Genomic DNA, 14978 nt, shown 5'->3' with positions numbered 1-14978 from the left:
CAGGCGCGAGTTCTCCAGGTTCTCCTCGAGGCGCTGGATCCTCGACTGGAGCTTCGTCACAGTGCGCAAGTAGGTCTCCTTGTCCATTCCCGAGTTCGGAGAAAAAGCCTTGGCAAAGCTGGGTAGCTGACAACACAGGTCGAACAGCCACGGAAGCACCGAAAGCATAATGCACCTCCACGAGCGCCTCGCTACCGCTCTCTGCTTCTTCTTCGTCTACGGCGCCGGCACGTGCACACCACGCTGCAATTCGCGTAGCCGTAGAGTGCAAGCTTACGGAAAAAAATGAAGTTGCCTGCAGTTGTGCGTTTCGCAAAGCATAGTGTTTAATGTTAAGAATAATAGAGGAAAATCTGGCTACTAGTGTCACTATGTGTCGCCAGTGTGATTTCTAGGGCACTAACCGTCGGGCACAAATTTGCCTAAACTTCTTTCTTTTGGCTTCGAATGGCTTTCTGAATTCTGGTATTTCGCTTACTGAAGCTCATTTTTCGCCGACAATTCTCTTTCATGCAATGATTGGTCTCGCGTGGCCTTCAATTTTTTACTATTCGATAGCGTTTAGAACATAACAAACCAATATTATCGCGCATAATAGAGAAAGTTACACATGGTGAGTGTTACTTGCCGAAGTTAATCTAGATTCAGGGAAACGCATGCACACTCCATAATTGTCTTAACTATTGCGCGCGTAAGTTATGTGACGAAACTAATGGTAGTGAAGTGGGGAGTGTATAACTGCTCAAACGAGACGTCACCCGTCGTGTTGTCTGAGCGGTATTGCGTCATACTGTCACTGCGCACGAGTCCGCAGAGAGGCCGCATTCCAAGGAGGACGCTATGCAAAAAACGCTCGTATACTGTGCCTAAAGTGCACGTTAGAAATTCCAAGTTGCCGAAACTATTCCTGAGCTCGTCACTACGGTCCCTATCTCATAGCCCTTGTACAATTTCATTCCTCTCTTCTGTGGTGAAATAAGAATAAATACAAGCGATAAACAAGCCCAAACATATTCCGATCATAGCCCGCGATTTTCGGGCTATGAGAGCAGCACAACATTCTCGTCATCGCAATCACAGGCTTTGTTCACAGATTCACAGACACCCAGCACTGCTAATCTACTAAAACATGCAAGGCACGGCTTGGATTTGTGGCGCACCGTGAATGTGCGCGAACGCGACAGCTGAAGGTATAAAGTTGTCACTGCAAATAGGTTCTACGGATGTTCAAGACAGCTATGCCGGAGCTGCAGCGTGCACGCGCCTGTGGCATCTCTGACGCCAATACAAGTTCACTTTTGTTCTCTGTCATCTTACTTTACACTACCTTGTAATATGAAACTGGTGTAGGAACAGAAGGCCCATAAAGAATTGCCATTTGTTAAACAGAAGACTACGTTGATGTCGCGGCTAGCATCGTCGAGTGTATATGCCTGATAGCGCCAGTACAGTCTCTTTTTCTTCCACCACGGGACTCTATGAGTACTGTCCACTACACAGGTATAATTTATACACGAAGTCCTCCTCACCTGGTGCAGTACTGCGGAATTATAGATAACATAGGTGCTCACCTCTGCAGAAAAATCCGCACATCTGCCAAGCCGACATTTATGGATGCTGACCTTGTTCGCATGCCAACTACATGGCGCACTTGCAGCGAGAGAACTTCACAATTTTTTAAGAGCCGGTATGAGGCACAAAAAATGGATGGATGGATGGATACAACTTTCTTGCACGTCCGGCAAAGTTTAACGCGACCTGGGCTCAGGTCTCCCACGGGGGAACGTCAAGGCCCTGCCTCAACGCCGCAGGCACAAAAAAGGATTGTATTCTTCATCAAGCATGGTATGTGCGCACCAACATACTTGCGCAAAAGTGGCAGTAAAATGTGTTTTCAATCAATCTGCGTAATTAATTATAGTCAGTTCATAAGTGACATGTATTCTCGCTATGTTAACAAAATAAAACACACCTTCACTTTTTTGGACTGAAATTCCACCAGTCTTGTTTATCTCATTTGAGTTCAGTCCTTATGTCGAGTTGGGGCGTAAGGCGTGCAAGGCTCAGGTGAGCTGAACAAGCTAAATGGAAAGCCGGGCTAACATAAGACAGTTGAAGAACTCGAGAATGGAATACATAAGTGCTGAAAATTAAGGTATACATCTTCGCAAAGGAAGTTAATAATATTGCATTCCTCTTGCAACGCCAGGAATTGACGCGTGAAGAGGACTGTGGAGCCATGTAAAGTTTTTTCGAAAATAATTTTGTGAGTACTGGTTGTAAACAGAGCCGCTAAATGTTCACGTAAGGCTGGCACAGGAGCCCCTCTCAACGAAATTGAGCGCATCTGAATCCAATAGTGGCTTGTGTGCTTGTTCATCAAACGTGAGTAACGCACCTTTGCAGCAACCACTCAAGGAGCCCGTCAATCACTTTGGAAGTAAGTTTCGATTGTGTATATCCGCGGTATAGTGTCGCAACAATATACCAGGTGGATGTTTCATTGCGTTGGTAATTCTTCAAACAGGCACTTATTACTGACCAATAAAAATAACAATTATATTATAAATATACGAGAATTTTAGCTTTTGAGAATGGGCGAGGAGATGTAATTGCGATATTGGATTAGAACCTACGTTTCCTCTGATAAATGCGCTCACACAGGCACTTTAGGACGCGTTTACTTACAATCCGTTTACGCCACAGGATGTGTAGACGCGGCTCATCCACGAATCTTCCCCGGTGCCAATGTTTCAGGTTTATTCAATACACGAGAAATTCGGCTACATACTGAACGAAATTTGCTCTTTCACTCTAATAAGTCATATACTTGCTACAGTTCGTTGAAATGCATATTTGGACGGCTGCGCAAAACACAGACGCAATACAGAGAAGAGAAACTACGAAGCATGGCGCTCACTCGTACATAGCGTTCCAATGCTTGCAGCTCCAGGTTCTAACCCCTGTATTCAGAAATGCAACTTAAGTTGAAGCCCATGCTTGACTTGGCTTAAATGACACCCGGCGTTAACTTGCCCAAAGACGCTCACTGCGTTTCCTTTGGCGCGTTCACGATAGGCGTCATTTAGATCAAGTCAAGCATGGGCTTCAACATAAGTTGCATTTCTGAATACGGGGGTAAGAGGAAAAAAAACAAGTTCTGTGGTGATAATATGTGACTCGCAGCCGATCGCGTTTATTAGTGTCGAGAACAAGAATTTCTTTTTTTTTATGAAGAAAGGGGTTTTTTGATGACGGACTGAAGGCATTGCGTGAAAACTCGTTTGTGATCAACAGAATAGCTATCAACATTAAAAACTTGAGGTACGCAGAGCAAAATTGGCTCCGTGCTATCACGAACCGAAAATAGCCCAAAGATGAAGTCGATGGCGCCTCAGCGCAGTTTGAAGTGCTGGGCATGCAGCACATCATTCGGGCCGCGGCCAGCGTGCTCTGATGCGTGGTTGTGAGTAACGTGCGACAAGTGACCCGTTTACGCAACGTCCTGCTGTATACAAAAAGAGAACTGCAGTTTCACATGCCAACGAGAAATTGCAAGGCACAGTTCTTACGTTACTGCTATACTGCTAATATCTGCATCTGTCATCGACATGCGTCCCAAGCAATTGCAACGCACTGTTATTGTATACACACTTCTTGCAGATACGACTTTCTTTGCTTGCCATGCACGGTATGGGCGTCACCGATAAAATACTGGTTGAAATATTGGTCTGCAGCGGCAGAATCCCCTCGCAACGACACGGACTATTGCGAACGCTCAATGACTGCGCATAGTATGAACGAACGGGTACTGACCATGGCATTTTCGTTCATCTGTTGTACTCGCCTCAAACTGATTACGTTACTCGAACAGTCAACCTGTACATGGCAGCTGACAATGTATATTGCATCAAAAAATGGTGTTATGGACTCTGTATCAGAATGCAGCTTTTTGCGCACAAGACGAGGACGAAGAAGAGGCTGAGACACACGAGCGCAGAATTACAACATTGTTTTATTTTGAAACAAGTGACCACATATATAGCAGGATATGTGACACATCACGTGTCAAAGATTCACGTGTCACACTGCGTTCGTGTGTCTCAGCCTCTTCTTCGTCCTCGTCTTGTGCGCAAAAAGCTGCATTCATGTCCTACCAACATGCCCAAACAGTCACCCCGGGACCTGATGGCATTACTAATAAAATGCTTCGAAACCTAGATGAGGATTCTGTACTAGCCCTCACAGCTTATTTTAACCCTATACTGGGAAACTGGACACGTCCCCTCACAATGGAAAGAAGCCAAAATTATTGATTCCCAAACCAGGGAAGCGCCTCCTACTCGAAAACCTCCGCCCTATCTCCCTTACTACATGTGTCGGAAAGGTCCTCGAACACGTCATCCTCATACGCTTACACATACATATGAACGACAACGACCGCTTCCCCAATACCATGGTTGGCTTCCGCCCTAAACTTTCTGCTCAAGATATCATGATTTAGTTCAAGCACCAAATTATCGATGGCGGTAAAAGCTCCAGGCTGGACACCAGAGCCATCTTGGGGCTAGACCTAACCAAGGCCTTCGATAACGTCACGCATGAGGCCATACTGAACCAACTGGCACAATTCCAGGTTGGACATCGAACATATAACTACGTCAAGAATTTCCTTACAAGTCGCACGGCCACCATCACCATCGGATGGTTGCAGTCGTCAATTATTCACTTCAGCAGCAAAGGCACGCCGCAAGGATCGGTTCTGTCCCCTTTTCTGTTTAACGTGGCCTTGCTCGAACTACCGCCTGCATTAGCTAGCACCCCAACCTCAAGCATAGCCTATACGCAGACGATATCACCCTGTGGGTCACCGGATGCCGCGACGGGGACATCTAAGACACGCTGCAGCAAGCCATCAACGAGGCTGTTGCATACGTAGAACCACGCGGCCTGGAGTGCTCCCCACAAAAATCGGAGCTCCTTCTATACAAGCCTAATTGGGGAGGTCGACGTCCAGACCCTCACGCCCCGAGATAGAACTCCACGTGCATCAGCAACGCATACCTACTGTACCTAGCACCCGTATCCTTGGCTTACGCATCCAACAAAACGCTAGAAACACGGAGATACTCAAGTAATTAGATACTATGTGCACCAAACCACTCGCCTCATTGCACGCATCACAAATCGACATCACGGGATGAAAGAAAACAGCCTTATACGCTTGGTAACCACCTAAGCCCTGAGCATGATCACCTATGTCGCCGCGTACCTTAGCCTCAATGCAACTGACAAGCTCAAACTCAATACCATGATCAAGAGGGCCTATAAACAAGCCCTACATCTTCCCATCTCCCCCTCTAACGAGAATCTGGACGCCCTCGGCATTCACAACACCACAGACGAGCTTATTGAAGCTCAGCCTATTAGCCAATATGAACGACTCGCCAATTCCGCCACGGGCAGGCACATTCTAGGCACCCTAGGCATAACCTACACAACCATATTCGGACCAAAAGTACCGTTCCCTCCAAACATTCGCGCTCAGCTAGTTATCCCGCCCATATCTCGCAATATGCACCTTGAACACAATCCGGAGCGACGTGCAGAAAGAGCTAAACGACTACAAAAGCGCTACGACCAAGCCGCTGACGTAGCCTACATGGACACAGTGGAAAACTCCAACCAAAACGCCATGGCGGTCGTCGCAGTCGCGGGCTCGCAGTACCACCTCCCCGCGGCCGCATCAATTCTCACCACGCAAGCCGAAGAAGGAGAAGAAACGGCCATCGCTTCGCCTACGCCGCCAGCAATGCACACTGCAACCTCAGCGATTCGAAGACGGTCATTCGCAACTACACAAGAGGAGTGATAGCGCCCCAAGCGCAGAAGATACTTTCTGGCATTCCTTCCTCAAGGCAACGCCACGTCCAGATCATCTGGGCTCCTGGTCACTCGGGTCTGGCTGGAAACGAAGCCGCCCATGATGCCGCCCGAGCTCTTGCACACCGGGCACATCATCCTTCTCCTGAGGCTTCCGATCCTGACCAGCCCTCTGTTCTGCATCGCGGTCACGCGCGGGACCGAATGGTCACGTTCAGAGAAATCCTCCTCCACTACCGCAGAGAGCGGTTACGCTACCCCCAGCACATAAAACACTGATTAAATCTCAATCCACCACTTGGTGACTACTTCAGACGTGAACCTTCCCGAACCCCGGGCTATACAAACGCATTTACCCGATGCATACTCCCCACTCTGCAAAGCATGCGAGGCCCGCGCTGACCTCGATCACATTATCTGGCAATGCCCCAAAGCCTCACCCACTAACACCTACCGCATTAACGCTACACGCATCATAACTACTGCCGAGCCGCGGGAGACTTTTCTGCTCAGCTTGGACCAAAAGGAGCAGCTCTAGGCCGCCTGGATGGCCGAAAACGCCGCCAGAAAGCAAGGACTGGCCGTCGTCTGAAGAAGAGGGGGGACTGGGGGGGTTAGTCTCCCAACCCCCGCCACCCCTGGACCCCATCAAGGACATAATAAAGTTCATCTCTCTTTTAGTGAACTAGGTATCAGAAGTGCGATCACTTCTTTCTTTTTTCATAAACAGCGATGCTCAAAAATGTCGACTTCTCAGCGTGTCATGTAGTCTCAGGAATACTGTTCTGTGAAAGAGAAAGTGTCATCGAGACTGGAAATAAGGATGTCAACGACCACTACAATATCTATGTGCTTGTATAAGGTCACATGAGTTCGTTCTCCAAAATATGAGCTTAGTAGCCGGAAGCGTGTTGTTTCGAACCTCTTCGTTTACATTAGTTTGTCGTGCAGTGCAGGAGAAAGACTCCCTATACTATCTGTGTTACCCCTACAGATGTGCCGTTGAACAGCTCCATTTTCAACTACTCTACGTATATACACAGTGAAATAATAAACGGTACATAAATATTATTTATGCAACAACTATACGCCTTCAATTGCATTTTATTTTTACGCTTATATGGACACTCCAGAAGCATTACCGCCGTCGCCGTCATCGTGATGTTCCGTCCAAGTGCGATAACATCGTGGCAGCGCGCCGTACGCTGTGGGTGCGAGTGAAGGCTTGAAAGGGTCAGTCGAGGATGGTGGCGCGATCTCGCGCGCGCAAGGGAGAAAGCGCACTATCTTCCATGGCCCATAAGTCCCCCCCCCCCCCCCCCCCGGGGGTGGGGGGGTCAATCTACTCCGGCGCGGCTGCTTGAAGCGCGGCCGCGCGGGCAATATCTTAAAAACGATCTGCGATGGGTACAGAGTCTAGGCACACCGACGGCTGATATCTTGGTATGCATTGTGTTCTCGACCCTTAGTTATAGTTCAAGCGAGATGAAGCACGAACGTCAATTCGCTCGCTGCTGCTGCCGCTCTTCCTCGCCAGCGCTTTCACAGCGAGTGCTCGCGGTCATCGAGTGGGAACTGTTCATGATTGCCTGTGCACGCGTGACGCCATGCTTGTTAACTTAGTAAGCGAATGTTTACAAGCTTATAATGACCAATAAAACTACTATCCTTACTTCGTATAGCCGTCTAATACTTTGCTATCGCAATCGATGCTTCGCATTTCGGGCGATACTGCGACTTGTTTGTTGGCGTAATGTAAAAAAGGAAGTACTGCTTTAGGAGGGCCTGTGCTTTCATTTTGATGTTTCTGTGCTCCACGTACACCTGTTTACTTGAAAACATTCTCGTTTGTCTTTTTTTAAAATCATATCTTATAGGTAGCTGGGGCACTTAGTTTTTCTCTTCGTCATGCGATACCAAATAAGAAAGAAGCAGGCGGCCAGTTATCTGTGAGAGGTGGCGTCATTTTCTGACTAAGTTTTTCGCGGACATCATTTGTTAACGAAGAGCGGTGCGTAGTTGCGGAAAGTCTTATCAGTCCAATTTCTCCCCACAGTGAGTAGACATGCGCAAATTTCAGGCGACGTCTGCGTTAAATGAAAAGGGAGAAGGAGGGACAGAAGTCAAGGAGCCGATCAATGTTCCACACGTGGCGCCACGCTGGCAGGAACGGATAAGGTAGGTTGCAGGGTGCGGCAGAAGCGTGACATGGGAGAAGCGAAGAAGTGTGGCATTGTGGAACCCAGCCGTTTGAAGTATAGCATGTAAGCCTGTCAAAAGGTTGCACCATTAAACACGCAGCGGATACGTGACTGTTGGAGAACCGCAGTTGCTCTTCATCAGGTACCTTATGCACGGACAACCGAAACGATTTTTCAATTACGAGCGATACTTCTTTAATGCATATATTTATTAAAGGTATGCGTTTACGCGCCTCAAGCGTAAGACTAGGGCGTCCTGAAACTGCTCCGCGGAAATTTAAAGATACTTTTTTTTTTTTTAGGCAGTCGATGTGCTAACTATTCAGTTTAAGTGAAATCGAAGCTGCCTCTGAACGTTATTACCGTAGTCTAGTAAAATCCAGGTGTTGACGTAAGACTATAAGACTGTCATTGCTTGGTGAAAGACTTGACAGTGCTCATCAGTTGCGCACGTGAAACGTATACGTTCTTCTGCTGAGTAATGATCCCTGGAAGATTAATGTCAGCTTGATCTTTTTTTAAAGACCTAGGCCTTTGCAGGCGTGGCACTCATAGAGGCCGCACTGCAGACGACAATCGATCATCCCGAGAGGCGTTTGCCTTCTGTCCTCAGAGTCGCTCAGCCACTCGGCGCAATTCCTGTGCGGAGCACCTTTAATGATTTATTATTGCTCAGCGCAAACAACTGGTTTAACGCTTGTACAGGCGTGAAAACTGTAAAAAAAAAAAGCCAAAATTCGAATTTCTCCTAAGTATACACAAAAGTGTATCAGGAGAAAAAATACGACGGGCTCGAGGCCCAGTGACCAAAGCAGGAAGTGCTGGTTGTCTCTGTGTGTTTCGTCATCCGAATAAACCTGCGCTTCGTGCGATGTTGACATTCTTCGTCTTGTACTCCTTTTACTTAAGCGGGGATATTCATTCTTGCTTAAATAGAGAAAAGCATGCGGTTAATTAGCTTGCAGCATCATTTCTCCTGGTCCTCTCTCGCCCTTATCGCGGCGTCAGTTATTCGGTAGAATATGACAACTTGGCCGCGGCCTAAGCTTCGTTAAGAGTGTTTTGCAGTGAGTACCGTCACCAGAAGGACAATGTCACGATACCATTAAAAAATACGAGCAACATCTAATACGAATGAAGGTGCGGGTGATAAACGACATCGTCAACAAAGCAGATGATGGTCTCATGAAACGCTTCCCGTCTCCCAAATAACAGAAGAAATCATGGTAGCAGACATTTTTTATGCAGTCACGAACCCAATCAGCAAAGGTAGCCTAAAGCAATTCGAAGAAATATGAAGAATCACATGATGTGCGCGGGCGCGCGCGCGCATGTGTAAGACGAACAAACAAGAATAATAATTGGAGCAGCGAAGTTTCCAAGTTTATCAAAGCAAGACGTCGTACATCCGTGCATGTCATTTGTGATGGCACATGTGCTTCGAGTATACCATTTGTTAAAAGTTACTTGTCACCGCATTTGTCGCCGCACGAAACTAAGGTCTGGGTTAGAATAAGCAGCTACCTGAGTGCAATGAAGAAATGCTGAAAAAGAAAGCCAATTACTCCCATTTCACGAATGAGCTCTTTTGAATGTTGCGGGCTCTTCCAGTTTCCTTAAAAATGGATATTGGGGCTTGTTGTAGCTGAACATGAACTTTTTGGCAAGGCCCTGTAGAACGCGTGTGCCCATGCCCACGTGTGCACGTGCTTGTAGCACAGGAGCCCCTTAGAACGGGTGTCTTTGTCACAAGTGATTCGTTTCCGAGTCACGTGTACTTAGCGGAGCCACTGCTACCGCCATCAAATGTGTCCTTTTCCTAAAAAAAAATGCTCTGGCGCGAAAACATGAAGCTCCCATTAGGAACCGCTTTAGTATGACGCCTGCACTGAACACGACTGCTCATCAACGCGTTTGAGAAAATTGGACACTGCGCGTTTTGCCTGACCTTAATTTCAGGCGCACTCCGCGCGGTCTTTCGAGTACTTTCTCTCAACGGCAGGCCCATTTCCGTAATCGATTAACCCTTTTCTACTGTTCGGAAGGCCACGATCAATGAAACCTCGTTATAAAGGACGCATTGTAACTGGTATGTCGCGGGAAGAGATAATTCGCGAAGGTTACTTCAGAGATCTAAGAACAGTCGAGTATATTGAGTACTATACTCTGAGGCTTCATAATAACTCGGATGACATTGAATCCAAAGAACATTTATTCATGTTTTATGTATACAAGCAGCTTGCGGGTGCTTATATTCACGAGAGAATCAGCTTTCTTCTGCGGGTTTCAATCACTCTCCTGTGCGAACAATCGACAACACTAACAACCAAAAATATTAATCCCCACAGTTCGTGAAAAGGAAACAAAAGACCGTACCGCTGCGGTCAGCGTATCTGGGCGTTTATTATCCATTGCGCTCGGACCAGTGCCCCACGGTGTGGTATATGCACGTAGCGGCTTAGCAGGAACACTATACAGTGTTCGCGCGAACTACGCTCATGCCAGCAGCAGTGGAAAGCAGAAAGCTGCCCTGGCTTCGATGACAAGTCGACTGAGAGGAGCCAGACGGTGCCTCCACTTGGCTTCGTCTTTCTTGCAGCCAAACACACTGTGCGTCTCTCACGTCTCTGGAGACCTCCTGCGCCTTTGTTTGCGGGCCGCGCAGACGCAGTCGACACTGTGACAGCACGACGGTGGCGACAGCGTGAACGCGCCTCGAGTGTCCGCATAATTGTCATCGCAATGAAAACACTCCATTGTTTGAGCCACTGAAGCGCAACCAACAGCTGAATTCGGAGAGTGCTTTCAAAGTTATCCTAATATTTCGGAGTGTTTTTTGGCCTTCTAGTACAACTAGCTTCTCGTTACCAGTAAGGTTTTCCCACAGTGATCAATTAAAGTGAAGGGGCAGTTCTGACAGCGTTACATTCGAGGTACTCTGATGTCGGCGTCGCCGAAATATAAAACACTTCTCTCACAACCAAGTGGAAAACTGCTTCGGCTGTTCGGGGATTTCGTTTCCTTGTCTCACTGTTTCCTGTCGTCAGAAGGGCCTATATAAATGCGAAGGTACGCTTCCCGTTTCGCTCGTTGCTAGGGTTGCAGGGTACGAGTGGCTATACCGTAATCCCTTTCTGAAAAAAAAAAAAACTACGAGAAAGAAACCCGAAGGATTGCGGAGTCCGCAGTGATTTATGTCGAAACCCGCTGCGTTCCTTGTTTGTCGGCCCAGTTCGCGAGGGGGAGGCTGCGGGGCGCTGGCGCGCGCACAAGGCGGCCATTTGCCCGCCGCCGACATCTCCCGAAGCCAGCGCTCTGCTGTTTCTTCTGCTGTTCCCACAAGTGCCCTCGGCGCTACGTGCTTGTCCGCCTCTGCCGCCCCCGCCGCCCAAGATCAAACAAGTTGGCAGCGTCACGCATGGAAGCGGCGCGGCACGGTTCAGCGGCGTGAGTTTTGCGCCCGCGCCGCGATGTATCGGCCTCAGAGAAATTGACGTTCGGAAGACGCGGTGCCGCTTCGTGGCTGTGGGACCGTGCAGACGCCGTGGTTTATTTCCTTTATAGGGGTTACGTCAAAGAGGAGCCGCGCATGTGCCTTGGGGACACGGGTCTCGCTGTCTGCTGCTGTTGCTGGTGATTTCCTCTGTCGAAGCAGCTACGCATATATGCAGCTTGTTACGAGATCGTTGCCAGCTCTTGAATATATATGGTCGCCGCGATGCCGGAGCGCCGCGCCGTGTTAGCGACACGAAGCGGGGGGCGGGGGGGGGGGGGAAGCTGTGAAGATGAGGCCAATATATTTGGGAAAAAGTAGTGCCATCTCAGGCTTCAGGAGTTTCTCTCATCTATACCTACGCGTCCCGCGAAAGCAAATTCGAAAGCAAAAAAAGGTAAAAAAAAAGTTAAAAAGTTTTGTCGCTTCCAACAATGAGGCTCGACTTGAATACTGAGGTTGGTTTATTGAATTTCTGATCAGGGCGGGTAGATATCTAAGGCTTTGTATATTTAATCAGAGAAGTTGAAATTAGACCATGACGCCTTTATAGAAGGTGCCGACTTTAGCTTGTCGAAGATTAAGAATACATGTACATGAGTGTTACAAATGAGTAGGCCAATAAAAAGCAGTGTTAACGTCACAGACACCCGCCGTGCGTGCTTAGTGGTTATAGTGTGGGGCTGCTAAGCACGAGGTCGCCGGATCGAATCCCAGCCACGACGGCCGCATTTCGATGGGAGCGAAATGCGAAAATACCCGTGTACTTAGATGTAGGTGCACGTTAAGGAACCCCAGGTGGTCCAAATTTCCGAAGTCCCCCATTACGCCGTGCCTCATAAAACCCCAGAATTTAATTAACTTCACAGATCTACAGTTACACGGAGCATATAACAATACCGCCGCGACGTTTAACCAGAAAGTTTCAGAGGATATAGAAGCCCATAAGAAAGAAATTAATGCAAACAAACAGGGAAGAGATGTCACAGAAATGTATGTCGCAGATAATATGATAAGCAACACGTAATGAACTAATCTAATGTGTGTAAGACACGTGCATAACTTTGCACAGAATAAATAGTTGTCCGTAACAGACGCAAACAACAGTGAGCACCCACGCGATGACTTGATTAGTGTCCGATATTTTTACTATCTAAAAAAAAAAAGCTATTTTTAAGGCTGAAAGCAATTCGTTTGCACTGTTTATGTTAGCAATTGGCAAATTATTTTTTTTCTTTCTGTAGGTTAAATGACTGGGATCGAACAACTTTGAACCCCACCTCATTATCCGTGTAGTTCCGGCCACTCGAAATATCCTGGATAAAGATACTCGTCCGCATGACCACCAGAATATTGCTGACAAGCCACAAAACGGTTTTCTGTATTTATAACAGTACTGATACTATGCATGAGTAATTTGATTTAGTCGCTCTGTTTTATTATGTGGTTTACATGTTTCAACTTTGTGTATATAAATAAACCGAGCGTAATGCAGTGTACCGTGCCAAAGTCATAAGCATGATTTTCATGGGCCAAAGGCATGTCACTAAAGTTTTGGCTCATTCACCCAATCTGTGCTCAGAGTATACTCAGTGCCGCTGTGCAGTGCCCGTATGAAACACGCACGGTGGCACGAAGGGTGATTAGGACTACCACAGCCGAGCGCAGTTCTTACCTCGCGAGCAGCATAGCATCCAGAAGCGACTGCACGTCTTCTCCGGTGACACTGGCTAAGTGGCCGCCATGCAAGGCGCACACGTCATTGGCCTTGGCCCAGGAGAGGCTTTCGTTGAACACCCTGTAGCAGTGCAGCCCCCAGGAGACCCAGCCGAACTCGCAGTCCTCCGCCAGAGACTGGTTCACGAGCACCGCGTCGTACGTGGCACAGAAGCCCAGGCTGGCGGCACTGAGCGCCAGCAAGCTGGGGCCCCCGGCTGGTTCCTGGAGGTGCACACGGATGGTCATTGCGTTGCCCGCGGATCGCAGCGCCGCCAGCTCGGGGCTTCCCGTCCAGTTGCCGCAGAACCGGTGCTCCACGCCTCCGGACGACACTTCGAGGAAGCTGTCAGGGCAGGACGAGGAAGCGCGCACGGCCGACACCTGGAGCATGCTAAAGCTGAGCTGCACCTCGTAGCCCAGCGGCACGACCAGCGCAAAGTGGCAGTCGCCGGGAGCCGAGTAAAGGAGCGACGTGCTCTTGCCGGGCGGATAGCAGACGCGGCCGTTCGCCTCGCCGTGGGTCTCGTTCCGACAGAGCCTGACGAACTCGTACTTGACCGTCCAGCCTTCGGCCTCCAGCAGGGGGTCGCTGTGGAACGCGATGGAGAGCCTCTCGTCGAGAGACAGGTACGTGAGGTTCCGCCGGCTTCCGCAGAGCACGACGGTGCTGGGCCCGCGGCCCGCCAGGGGTCCAATCTCCAGGCTGTCGTGCTCACAGCGGGGGTCCTTTGCGGGCGGCAACTCAAGGAACGGGATACGGAGCAGTATGCGGTGTCCAACGGGTGCCAGTATGGTTATGAAACAGTGCAATCCCGGAGGGTAGAAATCCGGATGGTGGGGGCTGTGCCATTCTCCTCTTGTTCTGGTGAGTGTCGCGTTGCAACCTGCGCGGCGCAAAAATATGCGTGCCGGCTTCAACACCTTTTCCAAAGAGAGGGAGAGAGATGTCTCTAGAGAAACGTGCTTTTTTTTTTGTAGAAGCTACAGACATGCCAACCGAATTCGGCATGCTTGCGGTGTATCTTTATCAGAAAGTAGAAAAAAAAGGGAAGGGGGTAGTTTGATAACTTGCTACTTGTGAAGGATGCAAAATGACGAGCCCTTGTGCCCAGCTGTAATGAATGCCGTCTGCATAAGTCATGGACATTGCCTGGCACGAGACGTTGTTGCCCACGCTGCTGGCGCTCTCCGCGAGCTGAGATGAATGACCCAACCTGCCGAGTGGCGCAATCTGCAGTGACGCAGGCGGAACGCCAGAATTCTCGGGGTGCTTTAGCCCGCGCGTTGTTTGGTCGCGGATAAAGCGACACGGCGAACACCCTGCCGTAGATCAGCTTTGCGCCGCCACTGTATGCCCGAACTCCATTATGAGGAAGTGCAACACGGTCACTTGTAATGCCGGCTCAGGCTCAGATTAATCCTGCGAGCTCGCTGGCAAACACTTGACCATATATTGGCTCACTGTCTTAAGCTACAGTAGCAGTATACTACCGCTCGGGCAATATTGGACCAAAAAGGAGACCCAAGCTGCCTTGCTGTGACACGAAGCAGGCAAAGGTCATGCATGGTCCTTTCGTACTAGCAGTGTCCCAATCTTTACGCTCAAGGAGTGCAACTTTACTTAAGAATAAAAAAAAAACAGTCTGGTAGGTGACTGAACCCCTGAATCCTGGCCAGACGTA

At 48.8% G+C, this 14978-nt stretch overlaps 1 protein-coding gene across 1 annotated transcript in view; it reads right to left on the bottom strand.

Moving 5' to 3' along the window:
- The window catches only part of LOC126547419 (uncharacterized), a 147976-nt gene that overhangs the window by 120299 nt on the left and 12699 nt on the right, over positions 1-14978 (bottom strand). The window contains exon 3 of the mRNA XM_055063016.2: positions 13253-14180. Coding sequence (XP_054918991.2) covers positions 13253-14180 — 928 coding nt within the window. The remainder of the gene's footprint in view (positions 1-13252; positions 14181-14978) is intronic.

The sequence above is a fragment of the Dermacentor andersoni genome, chromosome 1 (assembly GCF_023375885.2).
Source record: "Dermacentor andersoni chromosome 1, qqDerAnde1_hic_scaffold, whole genome shotgun sequence".
Taxonomy (NCBI): Eukaryota; Metazoa; Arthropoda; class Arachnida; order Ixodida; family Ixodidae; genus Dermacentor; species Dermacentor andersoni.
The sequence above is the reverse complement of the archived record's forward strand: the minus strand, read 5'-3'. Positions and strand labels throughout refer to the sequence as shown.